General features: G+C 47.6%; 12 protein-coding genes across 12 annotated transcripts; 4 read left to right on the plus strand and 8 right to left on the minus strand.

Moving 5' to 3' along the window:
• Nucleotides 1–176: 176 nt before the first annotated feature.
• Nucleotides 177–4,216, minus strand: N7447_004636 (ABC transporter ATP-binding protein; the record flags this gene model as incomplete). The annotated part of the gene is made up of 6 exons (XM_057228911.1): nt 177–438; nt 485–600; nt 654–2,603; nt 2,663–3,217; nt 3,267–3,841; nt 3,895–4,216. The coding sequence occupies 6 exons, from the start codon at nt 4,214–4,216 to the stop codon at nt 177–179; spliced, it is 3,780 nt and encodes a 1,259-aa protein (XP_057088252.1).
• Nucleotides 4,217–4,780: 564 nt separating this feature from the next.
• On the minus strand, nt 4,781–5,297 carry N7447_004637 (eukaryotic translation initiation factor 5A; the record flags this gene model as incomplete). The annotated part of the gene is made up of 3 exons (XM_057228912.1): nt 4,781–4,851; nt 4,907–5,033; nt 5,085–5,297. 3 exons carry the CDS (start codon nt 5,295–5,297, stop codon nt 4,781–4,783), a joined length of 411 nt encoding a protein of 136 aa, XP_057088253.1.
• Nucleotides 5,298–7,418: 2,121 nt separating this feature from the next.
• Nucleotides 7,419–9,104, minus strand: N7447_004638 (uncharacterized protein; the record flags this gene model as incomplete). The annotated part of the gene is made up of 2 exons (XM_057228913.1): nt 7,419–8,810; nt 8,880–9,104. 2 exons carry the CDS (start codon nt 9,102–9,104, stop codon nt 7,419–7,421), a joined length of 1,617 nt encoding a protein of 538 aa, XP_057088254.1.
• A 225-nt stretch (nt 9,105–9,329) lies between these two features.
• On the minus strand, nt 9,330–10,797 carry N7447_004639 (terpene cyclase; the record flags this gene model as incomplete). Its single annotated transcript, XM_057228914.1, has 6 exons — nt 9,330–9,939; nt 9,969–10,087; nt 10,127–10,299; nt 10,338–10,410; nt 10,502–10,574; nt 10,643–10,797. Coding segments are annotated over 6 exons (1,203 nt in total), but the record flags the coding sequence as incomplete, so codon positions are not given.
• Nucleotides 10,798–11,205: 408 nt separating this feature from the next.
• Nucleotides 11,206–12,591, plus strand: N7447_004640 (cytochrome P450; the record flags this gene model as incomplete). The annotated part of the gene is made up of 2 exons (XM_057228915.1): nt 11,206–12,214; nt 12,269–12,591. 2 exons carry the CDS (start codon nt 11,206–11,208, stop codon nt 12,589–12,591), a joined length of 1,332 nt encoding a protein of 443 aa, XP_057088256.1.
• A 446-nt stretch (nt 12,592–13,037) lies between these two features.
• N7447_004641 (uncharacterized protein) lies at nt 13,038–14,649 on the minus strand (the record flags this gene model as incomplete). Its single annotated transcript, XM_057228916.1, has 2 exons — nt 13,038–14,589; nt 14,636–14,649. The coding sequence occupies 2 exons, from the start codon at nt 14,647–14,649 to the stop codon at nt 13,038–13,040; spliced, it is 1,566 nt and encodes a 521-aa protein (XP_057088257.1).
• A 1,137-nt stretch (nt 14,650–15,786) lies between these two features.
• Nucleotides 15,787–16,881, plus strand: N7447_004642 (sialidase family protein; the record flags this gene model as incomplete). The annotated part of the gene is made up of 1 exon (XM_057228917.1): nt 15,787–16,881. One exon carries the CDS (start codon nt 15,787–15,789, stop codon nt 16,879–16,881), a length of 1,095 nt encoding a protein of 364 aa, XP_057088258.1.
• Nucleotides 16,882–17,382: 501 nt separating this feature from the next.
• N7447_004643 (NAD(P)/FAD-dependent oxidoreductase) lies at nt 17,383–18,859 on the plus strand (the record flags this gene model as incomplete). The annotated part of the gene is made up of 6 exons (XM_057228918.1): nt 17,383–17,436; nt 17,489–17,533; nt 17,586–17,633; nt 17,702–18,595; nt 18,651–18,724; nt 18,778–18,859. 6 exons carry the CDS (start codon nt 17,383–17,385, stop codon nt 18,857–18,859), a joined length of 1,197 nt encoding a protein of 398 aa, XP_057088259.1.
• Nucleotides 18,860–19,810: 951 nt separating this feature from the next.
• On the minus strand, nt 19,811–20,244 carry N7447_004644 (uncharacterized protein; the record flags this gene model as incomplete). The annotated part of the gene is made up of 2 exons (XM_057228919.1): nt 19,811–19,976; nt 20,027–20,244. 2 exons carry the CDS (start codon nt 20,242–20,244, stop codon nt 19,811–19,813), a joined length of 384 nt encoding a protein of 127 aa, XP_057088260.1.
• Nucleotides 20,245–20,390: 146 nt separating this feature from the next.
• Nucleotides 20,391–20,684, plus strand: N7447_004645 (uncharacterized protein; the record flags this gene model as incomplete). Its single annotated transcript, XM_057228920.1, has 1 exon — nt 20,391–20,684. The coding sequence occupies one exon, from the start codon at nt 20,391–20,393 to the stop codon at nt 20,682–20,684; it is 294 nt and encodes a 97-aa protein (XP_057088261.1).
• A 740-nt stretch (nt 20,685–21,424) lies between these two features.
• Nucleotides 21,425–22,017, minus strand: N7447_004646 (uncharacterized protein; the record flags this gene model as incomplete). The annotated part of the gene is made up of 2 exons (XM_057228921.1): nt 21,425–21,705; nt 21,732–22,017. 2 exons carry the CDS (start codon nt 22,015–22,017, stop codon nt 21,425–21,427), a joined length of 567 nt encoding a protein of 188 aa, XP_057088262.1.
• Nucleotides 22,018–22,690: 673 nt separating this feature from the next.
• Nucleotides 22,691–24,562, minus strand: N7447_004647 (sugar porter family MFS transporter; the record flags this gene model as incomplete). The annotated part of the gene is made up of 6 exons (XM_057228922.1): nt 22,691–22,941; nt 22,997–23,213; nt 23,262–23,358; nt 23,439–24,247; nt 24,306–24,432; nt 24,489–24,562. 6 exons carry the CDS (start codon nt 24,560–24,562, stop codon nt 22,691–22,693), a joined length of 1,575 nt encoding a protein of 524 aa, XP_057088263.1.
• Nucleotides 24,563–25,068: the final 506 nt, after the last annotated feature.

The following is a 25,068-nucleotide window of genomic DNA, read 5'->3' on the forward strand; positions in this document are numbered from 1 at the left end:
CAACAACATTTGGAATATGCTAGAAATGATGATGCTCCCTCGCCATGGCATTAAAGCACCGACGGACCTATCGGGGCTAACTGTTGTCAGTTCATAGCTTTCTCTGTACTATATACAGATATCATGAGTTGTGTTTGGTCTCTAATCACAGCATGCTTTATCATCACTGCAAAGAACTACATATCAAGGGCCTGCTCATCCAACTGCTGCAATTTGGCCATCTGCCAATACTTCCCACCAAGCTTGAATAGCTCATCGTGGCTTCCTCTCTCGATAATTTGTCCATGATCGAAAACGAAAATCATATTTGCATTGACAATGGTCTTTAGTCGATGGGCGACGGCAATGATCGTCCGGCCTTTCATTGCCTGCTGAAGTGCCTTTTGAACTACTTCCTCCGAGGCACTATCCAGTGCAGAAGTTGCTTCATCAAGTATACTGAAAATAATTAGAAAGAACCTTTTTAGATAGAAGAGAGCCTTACAGAATCTCTGGTCCCCATAAAAGAGCCTTGGCGATGGCAATCCGCTGGCGTTGACCTCCAGAAAGGTTCGATCCGTTGCTCAGAATAGGGGTGCTCAATCCTTGGGGAAGAGATAGCTGTCCATGGTCAGATATAGGGTATATATAGATTAGTTAAATGAGCCACATACCACAAAATCAACTAGATCGACGTTCTCCAAAGCAGCCAATATCTCCTCGTCTGAACTGACCCGCTCATCACTCTGCAAGCACTCACGCAGATCTTGACCAACCAGGCAAGGATTCTGGTCGACCAGGGCTAAGTATCGTCGATAGCTATTCAGATCATATGCTTCAATGGATGTGTTCCCTAACGTGATCTCGCCAAATTCGGCGGCATAGAAGCGCTCCACGAGATTAATCACTGAGCTTTTGCCGCTGCCAGTCGTCCCGACGAGGGCGATGAAAGTCCCAGCTGGGGCATCGAGATGGACATCATTCAGCGCCAACTGAGATGGGCGGGTCGGATATCTGAAGTTAATATGTTGTAAGGAAAGGTTCTCAATGGTACTTGGCACGGAGATGAGATCGTGTTTCGGTGTATTGTCTGTGAGTCGTGATGATGAATCATCGGTTTGCATCAACTTCGTAAGTCGGGCAGCAGCAGTATGAGCCCCGGCAATGTCTGGCGCGCGTGCAAAGAGAGCTGCTGCAGACTGGGAACCCCAGACCGTCGCCGCAAAGCAAATGAAAAATTGTTGGATGCTATACTCGCCGGTTGCAATCAGATGGGTGCCGCCATACCAGAATACAAAAGCAATGCTCAGTATACGGAGCGATGTGGCACATGCATACATGGCTGCCGACATAACCCAGTAACTGGCCCGACGGTCTCCTCCGCTTTGTTCTCGAAACGACGCAAGGATGGAGTTTTGCAAGCCGAGGATTGTCACTGTTTCTATAGCGGAGAAAGTTTCATGTGCAAATTCCACGGCATTAGTATCGCGTTGGACATACCTCTGCACTTGCGCCTCGACATAGTACTGCAGGAAGCTGGATATGGCGATTAATGGGACGGTAGCTGTCGAAGCAACACCGAGTTTCCATCCAAAAATACATCCAACTGCAATTCCCGTTGCGAGCATCACGACGCTTTCGACCACAAGTCCAAGTGACGTTCCAGAGACACCGATGGTTTTCTGAACTCCTGACGAGAGAAAGCTCACTAAGGCTCCAGTTGAGTGGTTTTCGTGCTCCAGAAATGGGAGGTTCTTTAGAAGCAATGCTTTGAATAAGCGCGAGCGAGCTCGGAGATACAACTGGGATGCAGACACGGCAAAGCAGTAGCCTCGTATACAGTAGATAACAACCACAATAATACCATGAACGAGGTACATCTTGGCCCAGAACTGAACATTGTTCCCACCGGTACTCAGATCAGGATTGATAATTGACATAATCCCGTTGCCGAAGAAGATCGCTTGGACGGGATATGTCATTCCAGCCAAGACGCTGCAAAGCGCTCCTGCGATAATGTAAGACATCTCGGGCTTATTCAAGCGCCAAATCTGCTTTATACTATTTCCGGGCGCATATTCTGGGACGGGAGAATCATCTAGTATCTTTCTCGCACCAGCATTGAATGGATCGCCCCTCGAGTTATATTTAGTTATTCTTCGCGTGGAAGACGGTTCCTGATATTGGTCATTTGGGCGGATGGCTTGCTGTCTTATTAGCCCCTGGTACATTGCAGATCCAGTCATTAACTCCGCGTGGGAGCCTTGATCTATAATCTCGCCGTTCTTCATGACAATAATTGTATCGGCATCTCGGATCGTCGATAGCCGGTGGGCTATTATCAAGGTAGTTCGCCCTAAAGCAGCCCTGTTGAGAGCCTCCTGGACTTCCTTTTCACTTTGACTATCCAGTGCAGCAGTTGCCTCATCTAGTAGCAAGATTGATGGCTGAGATATAATTGCTCGGGCAATTGCGAGCCGTTGTCTCTGTCCACCGGAGAGATTTGACCCGTTGGCCCCTATCATGGTATCGTAGTCTTCAGGAAGACTGGCGATGAAGGAATGAATTTGGGCTGTCTGGGCAGCCTGAATTACCAATTTTCGGATACCAGGTATGTCTAGTTTCTATTCTTCATTAAGTGATCCGAAGCTTATGGAAGAATGATAACGAGCGAGAGACATACCTCGGTGGTAGATTTAGGAAGCCCAAATGCAATGTTGTCATGTATTGATGCACGGAACAAGAACACGTCTTGGCCGACATACCCAATCTGAGACCTTAGCCACGAGACATTCATCTCGTCAATTGGCTTGTCGTCAAGCGTAATAACACCATCGAGAGGAAGGTACAACCGTTCGAAAAGGGCAAATATTGTCGATTTCCCAGAGCCCGATGGCCCAACCAAGGCTACAGTATGTCCAGCCGGGACATGGAGTCTGATACCCTTCAAGACAGTCCGTTCAGGCCGCGAAGGATAAGCAAAGGTCAAATTTTCAAGGCGAATCTCACCTCGGACTTGGCCATACGTCTTCCCCGTATCTGCTAACGGATTGATTGGTGAGATGCGCTCCATAACTGAAAAGATCCGGCTGACTGCTCCGTTGGCCTGCGAAATATCGACAACGAACGGTAGTGCTTGACATATCATTCCACCTGCAGCAGTTACTGCGTACATTATTGACAAAGCCTCTGGGATCGTACAGAGCCCTTGCCGGAAAAGTTGGTCAGCCTGCCATAACTGTGAGGTCATTGTTAGCAGGAAGTTGGGATGGAGAAGGTATACATACGCCCAACCCACTGCCCAAATGCAAAATTGCGAAGGATCCCGCAACAATTACACCGAAGACGAACCTTTCCCGAAAGTCCAAAGCAATAGGACGTAGTAAGTAATCATGATACTTCCTAGCAAATCTTTCTTGGCTTCGGAACGCAATGACAGTCCTCATGGCACCGAGCACTTCTTGGGCTAAATTATCAGCCTTTGCCCACCGAGCCGAGGCCATTTTTTGTGTCATGCTCATCCAAGACCCCATTATCCCGACGAGTAGGATCAATGCGATCGGCTGCGATATCATAATAGATGCGAAGCGCGGGTTCTGCATGAATGCGCATGTGATGGCAACCACGCACCCGGACACTCCAGAGATAATACTACCCAATTTCTGTGAAATTCCAGCTTGAATCAACTTCATATCTTGATCGAGTTGGGACATGAGTTCCGCTGTTTTAACTACATCAAAATAGGCCATATTCTGCTGGAGCACCGAAGACAGATATCTTTGTTGGAGGTCGCATCGAATCTGTTCCCCGACAACATTGAGGCCCCATGTACCAATCATGGTGGTGATAAAAGACCCGATCGCTGAAATGTGTGAGCACACCGGATGCTGAGATTTCTTTGCGAAATTAACTCACCGATATACACGAGTAGGAGCGTGAGATGCCGAACCCGATCTCGAACGTCATGCACTGCTTTCTCGTCTTCATTGATAAACTCCTCAGCCAAAGCCCCGAAAACGATCGTTACTAGGGGCATGGCTGCCCCAGCGGCAGACGCGCAGAATATTGATACAAACAGCGCGGAGAGCTGCGGCGCCCTTGCATATTGGTAGCTGGAAAAAAAGCCGGCGGTGCTGGGCTCAGTGCGGACCTGGGATTCGATGACCTCTACCGCGCAAGAAGTACTGTCTCCAGCAATCGGCTGGATATCACCGAGTAGGATATTCTCGGTAGACATTTTTGGGTCGGTTCAAGGAACATCATTGTTTTTGGAAGTCAATAACTTCCAGGAATGCACATGCTGGAATCACGTGTGTCGACTCAGAATATGGAATGCCTCCCATTCACCTCCCATTGACATCTAGAATATGAGGGCCTGTGAAAATGACGCCGAAAATGACCAGTTTTGACGCCAAAAACGGCTTCCTTTCCACCTGTAACTTTGGCTGTCCAGCCGCCCCTTGACTGCCCACTGCCCCGTAACACTATTCTGCACCCAGCACTTTTAGTCATCCTCCGGTCCTGATGTTGACGCTGGACACTGTTCCCCTCGTTTCCACTGACCAAAACGACGCGGAAAATGGCTCCCCTTCAGTCAAATTTAAGTCCCCTCCCTTTTCGCCTAGTCTAGTTGAGCGCCTATAAGATGCTTCGTCTTCCCTCCCTTCTGGTGTCTTTGCACATCTCTCTCATCTTTGTTACCCTAATTCTACAGAGTGGCATTTGATTGGTTAAGAGGGGAGAAATGTGACTTATAGAGTGGTTTTATTGGGGTTGCCTCAACGTGATATCTACACCGACATTACTGACGGTGTTTTGCCTCCTTAAACCCGTTTACTCCCTGCATACCCATAGTGCTCAACACGATAATTTCTTGAATAACCAAATTTAGCGGTTGATTAAGGCCACAAATGGGTACATAGCATACCAAGATCTTTACCCTCTTCGAAATCACTCATGAGCTGCCTTCCAAGATCGCCCTCCGGGAGCTGTAGGTCGTCCTTAGAGACCCCATCTGATGACATTAGATTCAAGTAGCCATCGTCAATATTGACCTAATAGTTATTGTGAGCAAAAACTCTCGCTATACTTAAAGGAAATCTCACCAGCGCGAAAACCTGTCGGACGACGTCAGGTATAACAAAGTTGTCGGAGGATAACGACTGATGTTTTAACACCTTTCCGGTGAAAATATCAACACCAACTAGATCGATAAAGGCATTTCCATGATCATCTTCACGGAAGGATACGTCGACGACCTTACAGGGGCGACCATCGATGGCGACGTGGTCGTTCTTTTTTAAGTGGAAGCCTTGCATGTTGATATATGCTGTGTTTCGTATTTAGGAAGATAGCTCGGAGGGGTTTATGGAAGGAACCTGATCCAGATTTCTAAAATAAATCTAGAGGTAGGGCATCAAGTATAAGTAGTACTCAGCTTAGCTCGATCTTCACTCTCCCTCGCCTCGTTAATTATGTGGCTGGCTGTAATAAAAATATCCTGTCTTAAATCTTACTTTAATAGGCCGAACTAACTGTGATATATCGAATAGATCTTTATCTGGAAAATACCGATGGAAACTATTTCCGTTTTATGAGTAGCCGCAGATAGACACCTACTAACTAGCGGTAAATGGCGTATATAAAATTAAGTAACGTATTCGGTAAGCGAGCTGGACACTCCAAAACACCATAGTAAATGAGTTATATTCTACATTTATATCTCAACAGCCATGTTTTTATTCTAGCTCCTTATTTGTCGATAGCCATCGATAAGACTCATTAGCACCGTATATCAAATTTCAAAGGGAGTAGAAGGCTATATTATCATCATTTCGAAAATTACCGAAAATTACGTTGCAAAAAACTGGAAATATATCGCAATCATAAAGTTATAAAATTTCTTCAAACTCCCTAAAGAGACTAGATATCACCAAGAATGTAGGAAGCCACAAGGAGAAGTCCCTATAGACCGCCGTTGTTGAGATATCAAGTTGTAATTTGTCCCATTTAGTATGGGGTTTTGAGTGTCCAGCTCGCTTGCCGAATACTTTAACCTAGGTTGATTATTACTTAAGCATTACTTAGCTTTATGTATACCGTTCACACCGCAATTGATCAGCAGCTCGGTGTAGGTGTTGTGTAATGGCTACCCGGTTGATTTGTAAGTAAGAAGGAGCTGGTAGGGATATTCTACTCTCAGCCAGCCACTAATGACACGCCTCGCCGGGAGGCCATCGTTTGAGCATGCAGTAATGAACCGAGTGAGTTGTAGATATTTCATCTTCTCTTCATGCATCTACAGAGCCCCGAGATCCAGCAAGGTCTCACATGATTTAATTAGAGAGATTCAGAAAGGATTACACTAAACGAGGAAGAAGTGGTGCGAATGCTTTCTTAGTTATAAGATATCTGGATCGAAACTAAGGAATAAATTGCGAAGTCACAGTAGTTATAGATCCGATAGGTAAATAAACATCGGAGAGAAGAAGACCTCGGAGTCGGTGACTCGGTTTTTTATCACGATAAAGGACTAGCTTTAAGATCGACTGAGTAGGAAGCTTTCTCACCTCTTAAGCGGACCCTATAAAATCGTCAAGAAAGTCAGTCATTGCTATAAGCTAGAGCTGTTTGAGTCGATTCGAGGCAGGGACCCACAAATCCTGTCATTCCACCAATGCTTACCTTTCCTTTCTTTCTCCCCTCTGTACTTAGTATTTTCGTTGAATGCGCTCTTTTTAAAGAGCTGGCTCGTAACAGTTAAGCTGTGATAGGTGGTTTCGTGTTTCTGGAATTAGTCGCTTCTGTTTTACTGGAATTATTGGCAATAAACCTAAATTACCGTAAGTTAGTTACTACGCTGAAATTAATTTCTACGCTAATCACATTGCATATCTGCTTCAGCGGATGTAAAATGAAGCAGTGCGTCGGGCTGAATGCCAATACGTAGTAGTCGGTGGAGGCGAGAATGAAAGAAAGAGGGTAACTAAGATTAACTAAGTCTTTTTAAGTCGGCAGCATTAGTGACGACGTATTAAGACGCTAAACCAGAAACAGAAAAACTAACCACATACAGTAATTTACAGGTCCCCATACATGTCAAATGGAATGCCAATAACACTGTTGGCTATGCATTTCCATATCAATTAATTGCTGTTGCTTCTAAAACCCCCTCGAAGAAACCTAGCCAGCCTCTGTTCGTGTGCAAATATAATATCACTATTCACTGCAGGGGAAATGTATATGTGATATCTGAATACTGAGGTCCGGTGTATCATAATTATTTTCAGATTGATAATGATAAACCGCAAGTTCTAGATTCAGGGATCTACAAGCAGGCAAATGGTTTGATAACGCATATAATATTCTTGAAATAGATACGTGCCCGAAATGTCGCAGTTAAAAGGACGAAGCTACCTAGGCTATGGCAGTAGAACCACTTAAACGAGGAGTTTTAAAAGAATATAGAAGTCCATCAAAGCCCCCATCAACCTAGAGTCTGACTTCGAAACCCAGCTCTCTTGGTAAGAAGTTGCAGGCTGACGATCTGCGAGATCTGCCAGCGGCTCATCAATCTCATGCAGAGCCCTTAATTGTTTGTGGATCGCAGGCCATGCCCCAGCTCGAGCTTTGAACAAAAGCCACCAATCACCCGCGGCATCTTTTCCAATGACCCGGCAGACATTTCGAGTCGGGTACAAACGACAATGTTCAATGTCATTAATGTAAGATGGCCGGCCCAGGGCATGGGGTCTTTCACTCAGAGGCACACCCGTGGCAACAACCGCAGCAGAGAAATCTGTCTCAAAATATCTAGCTTTGTGCTGGTTCGTATGTGTCATAAAGAGCAGGTTAGATTTTCCGACTAGTGGCGGTATGCTCATGAACGAATTTCGCTGGATGGAGGTCATGGCCTGAACCTGCTCCTGGGTTCGGTGCTCCACGAGCGCCTGACGATTCTTCGACGCTAGATATGCTAGGTTGTCATCCTCCAAAACCTCACTTGCATCAAGTACGTTGTAGGAGTTGAAAAAGGCATTGCCGATGAAGCCCTTGCCGCCGCTAGGGAATTGCTCGCCAAACACACCCCACACATTGAAGGGACTCATCACCATAACGGTTCGGCCCGGTGAGGGATTTAGTGCTGTGACCATTGTCTTGACCCACCAAGCAGCCACAATATCTGGTTCACTCAAAAAGGGTGGTTCAACACCGTCCGGAGTCGCAGCGGCCAGTTGGTGGCGTGCGGTTTCCCTCATTTGGTTCACGCAGTGTCCCGGCAAGCGAATGGAGTGCTCCTCTGCACGGAACCAGAAAAGTTCCCAGAGATACCGAAGCCCAAAGAGCACAAGACCGAGACCGCCAAGGAGCCGGCTGAAGTTGGTATAATTCTGCCGGGGGACACCCTTGCCTAGGGTGCATAGAGGATCTTGGTCAAAAGGAAGAAAGGGTGGCACCTCTGATTCCCGACCATTTAGGACAGCTATCCAAGCCTTGAAGAAGTTTGTCCGCGCCACAGCGTCAAATAAAGTGTGGATATAGCTGACGGTCAAGAGGGTTGTATCCTGGAAAAGGGTAACATGGACATGGAGCTGCGGACGGTCGGTATATATCCAATCGGCCAGCTCCCTGGGACTATCTTGATGACAGACCAACGGCCTAAATATGGCAGAAGTGGGTGATAGGAAAGATTGATCTTGCCCTGTTTTTGGAAGCTGGGAACCCAACGGGTGTTCGTTGATAGTCATTCCATACTCGGTGGTGGTGAAGATGAAGGCCGGCCGGGTTTTCTGATCATACTCCGCCGGGATATGATATTCGAGCTTGCCATTCTTTTGTAAAATGGTTCATTAACCATGTACTTTGCTGTTCTTGCTGTGTTGGAGAAGGATCATACATACATGGAGTCGTAGCCGAGCCCCCAATTGACCCCAGTCCCCGATCTCCATCAGCCGCCCTAAGGCTGTCTCTAGCCTTGCCGCATCCAACACATCGTCGAATCGGAATGTGAAGTCATGACAAAGACTGCGTAGGTAGTGCAAGTCATCCCACTCTCGCAAGGGAATAATCCGGTCTGTGGGCACTGTCTGTGGCTGCGTGCGCCCGAACATCGAGAGAATATCCATTCCTTATGGCATGCAAACGACGAATTTAGAGCTTCAACAGTGAGGCGGAAAGATTTGAGATGGAGAGGATTATACGATTCTGATATGACTTCTTAGGTTTATTTCGGACTTTAAATGTGACGAGGAATTGAAATATCATTCAGAGCGGTGAACTCTATGAAGCCTTGCGTTCCATGATAATCTGCGAGGGTTGTTTAAACATGCGATGTAACTATGTAGGATGTCTCATATCACAGCCTGCAGGTGGCGCCCGAGGGCCATCATGGGAAAGTAATGGCGATGGTAATCGTAACCCAAATAGAATTGATTTGGAAATCCAGTTCCTGTATACACCGCTTCGGGCCATGAAGACCCTATGCCTTTCTCCAGCCTCTGGGAAGATACCAGCCAGCAGATACCATGCTCAACAGCGATGTCTGTAGGGTGAAGATGGGCTAGTAATACCCTCAATGCCCATGCAGACTGTGATGCGGTGGGTTTGCCTTGTCCCTTCTCAGGAGATCGGTATGATAGCAACGTCTCGCCCCAGCCGCCATCCACATTTTGCTTAAGCTTCAGCCACCGTAGAGCCGGTTGCACCAATCCGCGAACTCGCTTGTCCTTGTTGACAAAGTACTCTTGACCACACAGCGCATGATTTGTCCCATAGATGTAATTGCAGCCCCAGCGTCCAAACCAGGCTCCGCTAGACTCTTGGGTAGAGGGGATGTAGCATATGCCGCGGGTGCATGATGCATGTAGTGCAGGAAATAAACTCGTGGCGCGACTTTTCTTAGTTGCACACTGGACTATCAATCTGAATGCTTCCAGGATCCGTCCTTGAGCCATGTCACTGCTGCAAGGAGGGATTCCGATTCAATTGACCCGACATCGTGTTCGATCTGTGCAAGAATTACCGCAGCTGTATAGTCCACATCGGGGTAGAAAATATTGTTATATTCGATGCTGAAGCCCCAGAGATCCAGATGGGGCCGGTACACACGCTAATCCCCGCAAGGGGCAAGCAATTGGCAGTCTTGGACCCAAGCAAGGGCCTGGCTGCAGACCTGCCTATCTGATGACTTCGCGTCGCAGAGCTCAATAGACGTCAGAGCTGTGTCCCACACCGGAGATACGTAGGCTTGGATCATTTTGTCCTTCTCGTCCTCCCAGGCGAAGTTCTCCAATGCTTGGATGCCTAGGCGGACGGGGCATCCTCAATCCTGTATCCCTCCTACATGAATGCATACACACTACCATGCATAGGCGGGAAGATTCCCGCCCAGTCGCCGGTTGTCTCCTGACGCTCTAGAAACCATTGGGTACACTGCCGTTGAGCATATGAACGTATGCTGTAGTAGAGGGATATAGCGAATTCCGCTCAGCTGGTAAAACAGTTTATCCAAGACACTGAATACTAGCCCGATGATGTCTCCCTGGGCTATCTTTATCCGTGGAACTAATAAGCTTCGGTCGTGGTTGATACGCCGCCTGGGTGCTTAGGCGCTAGGCTCTAGGAGCCATCGCGGTTTTGCTGAGACAGTATATGGCAGATATACGCTTCCCTGTCTGCTTTCAAATCCAATTCAAACACATATCGGAGGAAGATATATTCGGCAGTGATGGTGACGTTGGATTTAAGCTCCCTACACCAATGACCATCAGTGCGTACTGAACCCAAGCATAGCCCGTTGAAAGCTTCAAAGCTTGCTCTATCTGGGAAATGAGTTGACTATTTTCTGGAGAAGAATCCATTTGGGCAATATGGTTTGGGATTCAAAGGATTTGATGATGGTATAACCTGTGAGAAAGACCTTAAAACTATCAGCGTATAGTATCCCATGATATAGACGCACCATTGGAATAAATTCGTCAGTCCGATCTAGATTGATAGCACCTCCTCAAATTGAAACAAAACTACTCTGTGCATATAACCAACCGTATTGGGGAAGCAAGCTGCGCAGCTCGCTTACCAAATACATTTGTGGCAGTGGAGTTATCAATCCCTTGCTTAGATTCGATAGATCCCCTACTTGCGTAGATGAAAAGAAAAAGCCGTCTACTTGATCATGATTAATTGATAACACGACGGCACGCACGGTAATACCGTCATTCTTAAGAAATGCCTAGGCTCGCGATTATCATTATAGCCCTTTTAGTAACCATCCTGGTGCGAAGACTACACCAGATTCTGACCTTGCGAGAGCTTGAACGACTTCATGGCTGCGAGCAGCCGCCCAACGAGAAAGACCGGTTTCGATATGACATCCTTGGGATCGCCAAAGCGATTGAACTGGCTTTCTATTTCCGACGTCGCAGCTCCCTCGCATATACCAATGCTTTGTTCGAGAAGTACGGGGAGACATATACGTCCAATGTTCTCGGTTACCGACTCATCTTGACTTGCAATGCAGAAAATACCAAATGTCTGCTATCCACGGCGTTCGCCGATTTCGATAGTTCGCCATTGCGAAAACCCCTATTTGAACCTATCACCCCTCATGGCATATTCACTCTTGACGGTGCCGGCTGGAAGAAAAGCCGCAATAAGCTACGCAGTCGGCTATCCGACCTTCGCAAGATAATTGACCTAAGCCTCTGTGAACAGCACTTCCAGGCCTTCCTTCGACATGTCCCATCCAATGGCAAGGCCTTCAATGTTCAAACATGCGTTTTTAATCTTGTTTTGGATATGCAGACCTTGTTCTCTCTCGGCGTGTCGGTGGATACCCTCGGCCTTTCCCAACCCTTGGAAAAGAAGCAATTTGTAGCGGACCTGCTCTATATTAAGGAAAAGATTGTGGAGGATGGCTTCCGTGGCCCGCTTCGTTATTTATATTCTAAACAACGCTTTGTCCATTCCTGCAGGAGGGCACGGGAATATGTGATGTCCCATGCCACTCAGAATGAGAAAGACGAAGATTTGAACAGGGAGACTGACCAGGCCCTGAGCATTCTCCTTGCAAATGATAGTATGGGCACGGCTCTCTCAGCGCTTTTCTACTGCCTATCTCAGGATGACCGAGTTGTCGACAAGCTGAGAGCAAGCATCATTGACACCATTGGATTGAATCCCCCGACTTGGGGGCAACTTGGATCTCTGGACTATATTCGTTGTGTACTCCAGGAAGGTAAGGATCTCTGTCGGTGACGTGTCGGCTTTGAAAAATGCACTAACACCATAGTCCCCAAAGTCATGAGACTCTATCCTGCAGTTGTACTCAATGCAAGAGTAGCGAACAAGAATGTCACATTGCCAACAGGTGGCGGGGCGCATGGCATTTCGCCTATCTTGGCTCGAAAGGGAGAGATCGTGGTCTTTTCCACCTGGGCTAGACATCGCCTCGGGAGGGACTTTGGGGAGAATCCAGAGCACTTTCATCCTGAAAGGTGGGAGCAACTCAATGCAGATATGCCTGGCTTTATCCCGTTTAACAAAGGACCTAGGTCTTGCCCTGGTCGTAAGCCTTTCTCTCAAGTCACCGATGATTTTGCTGTAGTTGGCTAACACCACTACAGAACATTATGCAATTGCTGTGCTCACATACATGGTTGCTCGTATTTTCCAGACCTTTTCAACAGTCTCCAATTATAATACAGAGCCGTGGAGAGAATGGATCAGCATGACATTGATGAACGAGCATGGGGTCCTGATAGGCCTCAGTTGAGCTGCTATAATATGAAATGTCCGTATATCTCCGTCATATTACTTGCCAGTTATTTGAAAGAAAAGAGTGCATTCAAAACAATATGCTAAATACAGAAGGGGTGAGGGAAAGGAAAGGAAAGGATTGGTGGAATCATATCCTTTGTGGGGTGTAGGGTGATAGCTGTAGAGCTGTAGAAACTCTGAATCGTAATATAACCCCAAATGAGGCCACCGAAAGCTGTGTATTCCTATCTTCATTCACAAGCATCTGAGCATGCAATATTAGCAACTCGGTATGATATAGATCATCCACGATTCCGACAGTCTCTCCGAGATCCTTCTTGAATTTCCCTGTGCGTCGTCCAAAGTCCCGGCGAGAGATTATCCTGACTCATACTAATATCTATATCCAGCCCTAGCATCTCGCACGACGATCTCGCCCCCGTTGAATCGTCCGGGTCAACAGTATCCGTCCCTATATCAAAGACTCGAATGATAATTGTGCTCAACAGAGGAGTCGCCGACTTTGCAGCGGGGAGGAAGTTTTGAATTACTTCTGCAACTTTGTCTGTCTTCCATTCGAAATCCTCCACAAGATACAAGTTGTCTCGAATGGCGAGCTTCTGAAGTGTTGGCGGTAGAAGCTCAGACATGGCTGGTGTGTCACAAATCCATCCGAAAAGCATGACTGCAGGTAGCTCAGCAGTTCGAAGAAGCGGGAAATGCTTTAAGATTCCTTTGAAAGGTTTAAATCCTTCTTCCGGGGTTCCATTGCACCGTTCTATTGCACCCCAAACACTAAGCCAATAAAGCGGACAGAGCTCCATGCTAATGGAAAGATGTTCAACTGTGTCTTTTACACTCATCAGCCCTTCAAGAAGCACACCTTGCTTTTTTAGAGGAGGCTGAGGAGAACAACAGTGATAATCGAGCTCTCTATCCTGTGATGGGTAGACTAGGCCTAGGTGAACACTCTTCAGCGAAGGCAGGTGCGATAGAAGGTTTCTGACCTCATCTTCTTCAATAGTGGATTCCGTTAACACAAGCCTCTGAAGCTGGGCCAGATGCGCCAGCTTACTTGATCCAGTAGGATTGGATAACTCGTTGCGGACACCTTCGAAACTTTGGAGCCAGATTTCCAAAGATTTTAAAGAAGGCAGATAGAACCAGCCTGCATATTGATCTGGGTTACAAACGGGGAATGCATCGATGAAATTCCATCTCGTTTCGTTGAACCGTCTAGGGCCTGGAACATTCAGACCATATTCGACAACGGAGAGGTTCGAAAATCGAGATAATGAATTCTCAGGCGCAGAAAGAAGAGCATGTCTCATCATCAACCCTGGGAACCCAGTTTGCCACACAAAAGTGTAATCCAGTTGCAGCGACCGTAGATTATGAAGCTGAGACAGAAGGACAGCCACAAATGCGTATGGGTCGCCCTCTTCCAGGGCATGGATCCACATCTTTGGCGAGGAAAACTGTGCCTTGGTAATGATATCTTTTGCAGCGTTCACCTCATCCTGGAATAGAAATGAGAGCTGGCTCCAGTCCCCATCAATTTGAGGCAACTCCCACTCGTCTTCCTGGTCTGTTGCTGGATACACCAGTTTTGAGGATATCATGCTCACATGGTGAATGTGCGCAGCCAGATCTGGCCGTTTGTGAATGACACGGAATAGCGCTAGAACCCGCTTAAGGGGAGGCCTGGTCCAGTCTATATCGATTTTACGATACAACGAGCTCTCCGAGGAGACTTGCAAGCCTCGGGATGTAGCCACTACGGATGCAGTATCGAATTGTGAGATTTGATCCAGAATATGCACCCAGCAATCTTGGGGGAGAGCTTTTAAGGCGCTGTGGTGGGTTAGCTTGGAGTTATTCTCTATAGGGAAGGACTCACTTGGTTGTTCCCATGATAAATTTCGAGCAGTGTCAGGTGAATGCGTGTACGGGAATTTTAGAGAGAAAATGGAGTTGATTAAATGAGACTCCTATAGAAGTAGGATCCTTGAGTAAAGAGGACTCCTGGTGTTTACACGTGGAGTAGGGCCCTGTAGGGGGCCACCTCTCCGGATGCCTTAATGCCTAAGACCCACAACATTGTAGCCCAGTTAGTTATTTTCTGGACGCAGCTACCGCATCCCCAATTCACATCATTCGGGTCGTTCGGGTTCGGTGAACAAGGGCGAAGGTAACCCATTTTATTGAACGCAGCAAGCCGTTTTAAATATCCAAGGTGAGTTGCTATCTCAAGCGTTATAAGCAAATTGGATGTTCAAACATCTATGCCAGCCTCTGAGGCCATTCCAGGCCAATTCAGCCGTTTCATGCAATGCTAAACAAGATCGAGGGCCTGGAGCGATTCAAGCAAAATAAATCATCATGTCCTCTCTTCCGATACCTGAATCAAGGAATGTTGATGTTCGCATATGCTAAGGTACCCCTTGGACTCGGGAATCGTGTAACGTCCGTGATAGCCCGAGTACCATTCCCCATATATTGTAGGATTGGTTGTACACTGGAGATCGAACGATCTTGATCTCTGCGGTGTATCTTGTAGTGGGAACAACTCCAGTGAGAAACCAGCCCCAGAAAGCTGGGATGTTTTGACCTGACCGAGCTCATGAATGGAACTAGTTTGGTTGCAATGAGGACTGATTGGGAACCTGTTCACCAAGCCCAAATCCTAGAGAATGTATCAAGTAGATGATCAGTCGGGGATATACAACGTAGCAGGGCGATAATAAAATATAGGAAAGCAAAGACTACCATAACAAAAGTTTTCTCCAGTAATTTATTCATACATCTAAAGGTCAAAAGCTTTCTTATAGCAGTTTCTACCATCCATGATTCCATCCCGCTCTCTCTCCCAGGTGAGGTTACTTACATGCCAGTACCCCTCGACACCTGAGGTGACAACAGTTAGGTAAGCATTGTCAATGACGTCACATGTCCAGGTGATGTCTCCCCGAGCATTTGACAGAACGTTGCAGCCTTGCAGGTCAAGTTGCAGGATAAGTTTCTGTCGTATACTCTCAAATTTTCAACAGAATGCCTGGACACTTGGGCCAGAAGGTTCTCAAGACCTTAGGTTTGAAAGATCATGCCCATCAACAGAACTCCTCGAGCGTTCGGCTTCCAGGAAGACCAGCCGTGAACAACGATGAACGCGCATTATCTTCACCTCCCAACAATGGCACATATCCTCGTCTCTGCAGGCTCTCAGATGGCACCATTCTCTCGTCTTTCACCCGATTCCCCGACGGACAGCGCTCACTCCGCGTCGCAAAAAGTACCGATAACGGCCGCACATTCGAGGACTTCTCCGAGGTAACCCGCGCTGCTGGCGACGTGGATAACATGTTTTTGTGTGAAGTGGCTCCGGGGACAATATTGGCGGCTTTCCGGAACCACGACAAGGGTCCAAATGGCCCTACGCACTTCCGCATTACTGTCTGCCGATCTACGGATGGAGGTCGGGCCTGGCAGTTCGCTTCGCAGGCAGCTGAGAAGCGCCCTCCTTTGGGTATTTGGGAACCCTTCATGCGTGTCGGGCGCCAGGGTGAAGTGCAGCTTTATTTCTCGCAGGAATTCGCCCATAACAACCAATGTACCATGCTAGTCGTCTCGCGGGATCAAGGAAGTACCTGGACCCCACCAACCTGTCTGCATGGTGACCAAGATCCCCTCCGCGATGGCATGTGCGGCATTGCACGGACTGTTGATAACGGTCGCGAGGCTCTTCTCATGGTATTCGAGACCACCCGGTACGGACCGTTTTGTGTCGAAGCGCTTCTATCCTATGATGACGGTGCCACCTGGGGTTGGCGCCATCAAGTTTTCTGCCCACGAAAGGGTCACAATGCGGGCTCTCCCCAGATTGCCTCTTTTGCGGATGGATCCATGGCCGCGGTATTCATGACAGACGATGACTCGGAGCACGTGAGTTGGGTAAAGAATGCCTCTATCAAGGTTGTATTTGCTGGCCCGCCCGTTGAAGGGCGTGTTCAATGGAGCCCTCCAACCCTCGTCTCCCCAGCCTCCAGTTTCTGGCCTGGAATCATGGCATTAGATCACAACACCATCCTAGCCACTTACGACCGGGGTGGGCCCCTTGCGAAGTCCATCACCTGGCACCCTGTGTAGACATTTGATCTTGGGGGTACTATCGAGAGCCTTGAGACTGGTTCTAGGGTACTCGTCATATTCTTTCGCAAATGGGTGGTCTTTCGGATGATTCACTAGACGTTTTTCATATTCTTTACACCTGGTCCCGTAGTTAAATGTATACCAATTATACCAATGCCATCTCTTGGCTCCTCGTAGTTCACTCCACAATCATATTCTGCATCCATAGATGTTTCTCTTTTGGTCAACATCTGCCTCCAAATCTCGGCAGTCATTCGAGGGCCTCAACTTGCTCTGGTGTAATTGGCGTGTCTCAGCCCGGATGCCGGGACTTGGAGGTGGCGTTCGGTTTTGGACGGATATAACTTACTCCGCTTGGCTCGGAGTTAACCCAATGGGGAATCTGACCTCGGCGTTAATCTGATAATCAGATCAGATTAAAAGGGCTCTTTATATAAAGGTCCTTGGGGTAACCTTGAACTTTTCCATCCTTCATTCAATTCCTTCAATTCATTCAGAATGGCAACCTCACTACGGAATATTATTGTTGTTGGCGGATCGTTCGTTGGTCGTGTGAGTTCAGTCTGCTGCCAATAGAGAGGGTAACCAACTAATATCAATACAGACAACAGCTCAGGAGCTCGCACGCATTGTGCCCTCAACACACCGGGTAGGCTACCACTGAGGTCTATCTTGAATATGGAAGCTAATGTTTTGTGCAGGTCCTCTTGACTGAGCCTCATAGCCACTTCCACCATCTTTTCACCTTTGTAAGTTGACTTTAACACCAGTGGACTTCCATTCCAGTAAAGCTCCAGGGCTAACATATAGCCCATAGCCTCGGTTTGCAATTGTCCCTGGGCAGGAACACAAAGCGTTTATTCCCTACAGCGGGATTTTCAATGCCTCACCCAGTCCTTCCTCCCATGGCATAATCCAAGCTCGCGTTTTGTCGGTCAAACCCAGGCATATTGAGTTGGACCGTGAATGGCAGGGCTCAAAAGTGGTTCCCTTCGACTACGTCGTTCTTGCGACCGGCACTCGTCTCTCCAAGCCTGCAGCTATGGACGACGATGACAAGGCATCATCGGTCGACTATCTGCAAAAACATCAAGCTGGCGTGAAAAGATCCCAGTCAATTTTGATTGTCGGCGGCGGTGCTGTCGGTGTTCAAATGGCCACCGACCTGAAAGAATATTACCCCGAGAAGGAGATCACCGTGGTGCAATCCAGGCCGTGGCTGATGCCGAGTTTCCACTCTGGACTCCATGACCTTATTAAGCAACGATTTGACGAGCTGGGGGTCCGACTCATCACTGGTTCTCGAGTCACTGTCCCCGCGAGTGGATTTCCCAACGATGGCAGCACCTTTGATGTTCAGCTTACAAACGGTACCACCGAATCCACGCAATTCGTCATCTTGGCCACTGGGCAAACCCCAAATAATCAACCAGTGGCTGAGTTGAAGTCTTCTCACCCGGACGGCGAGTCAATTATCAATCCGGATAATGGATTCATACGCGTTAGACCCACTATGCAGTTCTTGGATGAGCAATATTCGAACATGTTTGCCGTGGGTGATATTGCAGATACCGGTGCCCAAAAGGCCGCTCGGCCAGGTTCGGCGCAGGCGGCGGTTGTTGCGAAGAACATCCAGGCTTTGATTGAAGGCCACACTGCCGAGGATACGTTTGTTAAGGGACCTGGGGCCATTCATCTGACACTCGGCATGGTAAGTTCATCCAGCCTTGATGCAGACTCATTACTGGGCTAACTCTTGTTTTTAGAAACACAATGTGATCTTCCGCAATCCCAATATCGCAGAGGGTCAGACGGAGCCTTGGATCAACGCGAAGAATGAGTGAGTCCCTTTCCTTCTTGCGTCGTCCTAGCAGAAGCTAACATCTTTACCAGTGGACGAGAGGATATGAATGTGGAAGGCATGTGGGAAAGAATGGGTCTCTCGGTTGACAATCCTCGTCAATACCACCTATAAGTCTTTCAAGTATAACATTGAATAAAATAAATTAAAGAATGAATGTCGCCGTGCTTTTACCTCTTATCTCCAGCTTTATCACTCAATTTAATTTAATTTTATATTAACACGAGAAACTCGGGTCACCTTCACCTAGTCCATAGCACGATATAGTGACTAGCAGTGAAGAATGTATACAAAGATCATTTGTACTGTTTACATGTGATACTATTCCTGTTGACTTTCGAAGTCACTGTAACTAGGATTATGTTCTGGCTCCTGGTGAGATTCTCATCAATGCAATGTACGATATTAATGGTAACTTGTGGTTTACGAGTGGTGGTTTGCGCTCTCAGCCCGAAGATGGACATGGAGATCTTGCGTAAAACTCTACCACCATTGGATATACTGAGCCAACGGGACCCTTCCATATCTGCCACATTCCAAATGAAATGGCTGAGAATGGCATCGCTGTCACAGGAATCACAATCTATGTGATCACCGGACCCTCTGGTACCAACGACCACAAGAATACGACCGGTATTCGCTTACCTCCGTCCCTGAACCATTCATCAAAACACTTTGGAGCACCCCGTATGATACCGGTGATGTGAAGAAGCCTGGCTCCTTTATGCATAGCTCAGGGGCAACCCCGGCACCTCTTGGAGATCAGGATGTTGCTATCACGCACAATACCAATTCCCGGGTCAGTCTAGTCGTTTATCATCAAACAGCGCAGCATGATTATTCGCAGACCATTTGCAGTGTCCCATTATTTGAATCGGGGCTAATCAATCAATCAATCAAAGTTCAATTAGCCTGTTGCAGTCTAACTAGTTGCGCATGGCTATGCAGGCGCTTCATCCATCTGAAGCAAGAACTCGAAGCCCAACGCCGAGTGGGATCTCTCCCAGGGAGTATATATACAGATGCTGATCGTAAAGAGTGTGGAATCAGCCCATACATAAGAAATTAACATATAATGATTGTTGTAGAGTGCACCCTCCACCTTCCAACACCCACTTCACTCTCTCTCTCTCTCTCTCTCTGTAAACCCTCCCCTGCCTCAGTTTCAGTTGATGGTGACGTTGTCCTGGTCAGTTGATTGGCATGTTTGTCGACTCTGGCTGAGTTCTCGCTTCACAGTATCATCTATCGTCATTGGCTAATACCCATCGTCTTCCACACCTAGATCCATTGCCGCCTGTCGATTTGTCGTCGTCGTACTCCTCAATTCCAACGTGTTGAAACTGCTGGAGGAGACCTGTTTGGTGCATGAAGTTGACCACGTAGCGGGTGGCCTGCGGATTCGACACGATCTTGTCGTAATCCATCTCGTTAATCCTAATACCCCACAGTTGCTCCCACAATTTCGTGCGCGGAATAACATATTCCGGACACTGCATAAGGATATGCTTCGGTTGAATCGGGACTAAGCAATATCGACATCGCACTGCTGACACTTATGGAGTGATGCTTTGCAACGACCAGTGTACCAACATTGTACTACGTGGACTCAGGCCTGAATGGGAAATTCAATAACCTCACAGCCATGGCTCCAGGTGTGATCCGCGTCGACGTCACCGCCGATGACAGTTCCTGCAAAATTGCCTGGGATCACGATCTCAGTGTCCAGTCTGCTCCAATTCTTTCCACCCAGAATGGCCTTGTTTATGGCTATACACAGTCTGTGGGTGCATCTCTAAGGGGTCTCTATGAATGGTACGCTCTCGCATTCGATTGGCAAATAGGCAAAGAGGTCTCTGGAGGGGCGGAAGGGGAACTTACAATGATGACTGTCAACTTGTGGCTCTTGGACCAGATCGAATTTTATATCAAGGCGTGATTGACATCAAGGCGTGATTGGGGGATTGGTCAAATTCAAAGATGGTGTGTAAATGTTGAATATTTTCTGTCCGGTGCTACTGATTGTGCTTTACTTTTCCTTCTAGTAATATATGAGAAGATAAATACAATCCGTTCACAGACTTGCTTTGCCAAGAGAGACTGCTCCAGCTTCCTCATCCGCTCCTCCGTGACAAGAAATGAGGTCGGACATTTCTTAGAAACATCTTCTCCAACAATCATACGAGCCACATCTCTGCCATTCTGAAAGCTTTGATCATACCAATACTATGATACCCCCCACAGACCCATTGGTGTTCTCTGTTGCTGAAAGGAAGTCTACCAGCAAAGGCCGAACCATCCTGTGGGTATCTGAGGATACCACTCCAGGCATAGGCATGGCTGACTTCTGACGTCGAGTGACCATTGCTATATATCTCGGCCATCACGCCGCGAAGATGAATTCGAGGACAGACGTCCGTCTCGCCATCATCCCCTGGCGCCCGCCGACTTGTGTTAGCTCGGCCTACCACGATCCCCCCCCCAAGGGTCGTTGGATCGGATAATCCCAGTGCTTGCTTGAGTACCGATACCAAAACTAGTTCCCCAGGCTTTTGCGAGGTGAATGCACTGTTTGGTGGATTATATTGCCTCTCACAGGGGAAATGTACAGTCGCAGCTCGGGGAGAAGATGACCCAGCCATTCGTTGCGTGGATGACATGTCTCGCCCTGATATCTCCTCAATCGGTACGCACGAGAGCAAATTCATCGTCTTTTCTGTCGGTGATGGAGACAACGTTTATATTGGACTGCACACAAAGCCCGTTTTCTGTGATAAGCTTGCTCAAAAGCCCCGTCACCATTTTGTACGGCCACATTGACGCTGCAGGGGTGCCGGTTGCGCCAATGCTTCGATCAGAACAGTTGAGCTGGAGGATTTTGGCTTTGTCTGTGTACATGATGTATTGAGAAGCGAGCTCTGGTGCATATCTTTGCATGTCGCTGATCGCTGCAATGGCGTCTGTAAAGTTGGACTTATCATAGTACCCATCGATTCCTTCAATCCAATCAGGGACAGCTCACAGTCGAGCTCACTCTCTTGGATTTCTGTGGTCATATGTTTCAGGTGACTATGCTCGAAGTTGGTTAGGCGAATTGCCTCTTTGAGGCCATATCTTACTTTTTTGTTGGGCCAATAGTTATAGCTCATTGTATTGATATGCCCGCCATTCCGACCGGTGGCACCTGAGCGGAGATCGCGAGCATCGATCAGAACTACCTCCGGGTCGGTACTCTTTTGGTATAGTGTTCTCGCGAGGTTCATGCCAGACATTCCAGAGCCAATGATCACGACATCTGTATTGTCTATCCAATGAGATTGGGTGTAAGCAATAGGTGCAGGTTGGGAGAGCCAGAATGATCTGGTCGAGTTGGAGACTGGAATTCCTGGATCAACCAGGCCTGGTTCATAGATTCCATCTGGGGATCTGGATATATTGAATGGTGGAGAGACAGCTTGACTTGAAGTGCGAGTATCTGTAGACGATATTTAATCTTCAACTAGATTACCACAAGCTAGGAGATGAGACGCCTCAAGCACCTCCGAAAGGCAGTATATCCCGGATAGGCTATCTATTCCCTAATTAAGCAGATTAAATGAGGGAAGTTTGGTCCTCTTAGGGAGAAGAAATGCGCTTTTCTTCCACTTCCTCAATACTGTATAGGCTTTATAGGTCTGATATCATTTCTAGATCTAGCATCGTCAAAGTACACCACTATGTTCGGAAAGTGATATGAAAGTCCAATATTCTACTGGCCACTCCTTGGTAATCCAATGGACTTGACACCTATCAGTTCAATAGAGTCAGTGGACAATACACTTCACAAAAGAGCCTATTTTGATCATGAGCTCGGTCACACGCCCTGACAATTAAGAAAGATTTCATTTTCAAATACATGCTAGAGATGAATTGAAATAGCTTGGACTAGCTCACTTCCCCTTCTCACTAGACATGCTCGTAATGTGCTGTCGTTGCCCCTTTAACCTTTTCTCCAAATTGTGTGTCCAAGATACGATCCCTTTCCGCGTCGACAAATGTCTGTGGTCGCTTACGTTGGGTCAACTCTTGCTTGCCACATACAATCGGCGAGGGATGTTGGATGAAAATTTCGTCCATGTCCTCCAAGCTGCGTCGGGAAGTTTCCGGATAGAAACAGAAGATGATGGGGAAGAACGACCAGGCAATGATGGCGAAAACTAGATATGCAAGGTCAGCTTCCAGTATTGAAAAAAAGGTCCCATATAGACTCACTTAGATAAAACCGCCAATGTAGATTATTGACACCAACACTCGTGAACTGCGTCACGATAAATCCGCCCATCCAGTTTGTTGCTGTGGCCGCGGCAGCGCCTCGGGTGCGCCATCCGAGTGAGTTCACCTCGGAGTTATAGACCCAGGGGACTTTGGCAAAACTTGTTCCATAGAAGAAGTAATACAAAAAGAACATAGCAGTGGTCACACGTCCCATCTACTTCCATTAGCTACGAAATTCATACTAATAAACGGAATTACTTGCCAATTGCTTTCGTAAAGGGTCACCCTCGCCTGTTCGAAGACACATTGCCGCAACGAGATAGCATGCGCCCATAGTTATCGAGCCATATAGCATTAGCCTTGAGGTCAACATCAGTAACTGTTTGTTTGGAGAGAGAGAGAGAGAGAGAGTTCAGACGCCTTTTTGGGTCTCACTTACTTGCGACGCCCAAAACGATCAATGATTACCAAACAACAAAACGCAGCGAATAGATACGTCGTGCCATTGACAGCAGTGAGCAAGCGACTCTCCTCTTCTCCGAGTCCGACACTTTCCTGCAAAAGAGTTGGAAGATAATATCCAAGCGCATTTACACCGCTGAACTGCTGCATGAACTGAGTACCACAAGACAAGAGCAGCCGCCGGAGGTTTTGTGTCTTGTCGCGGCACATCAAGACATCCGCCAGCGGTACCTGACTTTGGCGCTCAACCTCAAGTGCCGACCGTATGGATAGGAATTGAGCAGCCACGTCTGGATCGTGAACGTCCTTATTCTTACCCTCCAGTCTCGCGAGTACTGCAAGCGCCTCCTCGTGTCGATCCTTGAGCAAAAGCCACCTCGGGGACTCGGGAACAAATATCAGTGCCACCACCACGATGCATGGGAATATGAGTTGAAATCCCAAAGGGAACCTCCATTGCAGTGCCTCGCCTTGAAAGAATAAACCATAATTCATCCAGTTGGCCAGGCAGAAGGCTGCCGTGTTGGAGAGAGACCCCACTACCACGAGCTTTCCACGAACTCGTGGTTTGGAGCACTCAGCTTGGTACACAGGGCACGTGGAAGAGGTCAATCCCATACCAAAGCCATTGATGATACGGCCGATGATCAGCTGTGGGAAATGCCAGGAGACAATCTGGAGGACCGCACCAATGGTATTGCACACCAAGCCGAGAGCAATTGTCTTCTTCCGACCGAGCCTGTCGCCGAGAGTAAAAGCAAATATAGCACCGAAAAAGGCCCCAAGCTAAATCTCATCATCAGATTACATCCGATGGGAGTTATGGGTAGGAAGATGAGCTCACAGAGAAACAACTGGATGTAATGCCAGAGATATTCGACTCTTTCGTCTGTGGGAAGTGTTTCTTGAAGTCGGCTGAGATCAAGACTCCTGAGAAGACTCCTTGATCATACCCAAACCATGCCATTGAGCTGAATCGTGCTTCCATTAGCCGTTGTTCTTTGTGTGGTATTTAAGTAGGACTCACCAAGCATTTGCGACAGTGATCACAGTGATCAGCCATCTCCCACTGAGCCGACTTGAGAGATCCAAGTTACCCATCATTTCAAGTGATATGTTTGAATTCAAGACCATGTAGGGTCAGATCTTGAGGTTTGTGAGTTTCATCCATTAAATACCCCTTGCTCGTCTGATCCTTCGCCATGGTGTCCAAGCCTTTAGGTGCGAATAGACACCCTGTCATGGGGCGCTTGTCAGCCACATAAAACCAGTATACCGAGGTAATTAAGGTGAAATCAAGAAGGGAGATGTTCAATTCCCCCGCAAAGGTGGAGAAGGGAAACGGCATTCCCCATGGGGAATACGGGGAAAGGCGGCACGGGGGTAAGCGGCATAGGTCGGTGTAAAAGAAATGCTGAAAAGCCACAGAAAATATGAAGCCAAGAAAGTTATCTGAGAGAGAACGAGAGAGAGAAGAACTATGAATCAATCAGGTTCACTCGATCCGTCCCCGGTCGCCACCAAGAAGCGCTGCGCTTTTTGCTTCTTCGTCGGCATATTCGAGAGAGAAGAACTAGCAAAGTCACGAACGGGACTGCAGGCCTTAG

The sequence above is a fragment of the Penicillium robsamsonii genome (genome assembly GCF_028829455.1).
Source record: "Penicillium robsamsonii strain IBT 29466 chromosome Unknown utg000002l_segment0_segment0, whole genome shotgun sequence".
NCBI lineage: Eukaryota > Fungi > Ascomycota > Eurotiomycetes > Eurotiales > Aspergillaceae > Penicillium > Penicillium robsamsonii.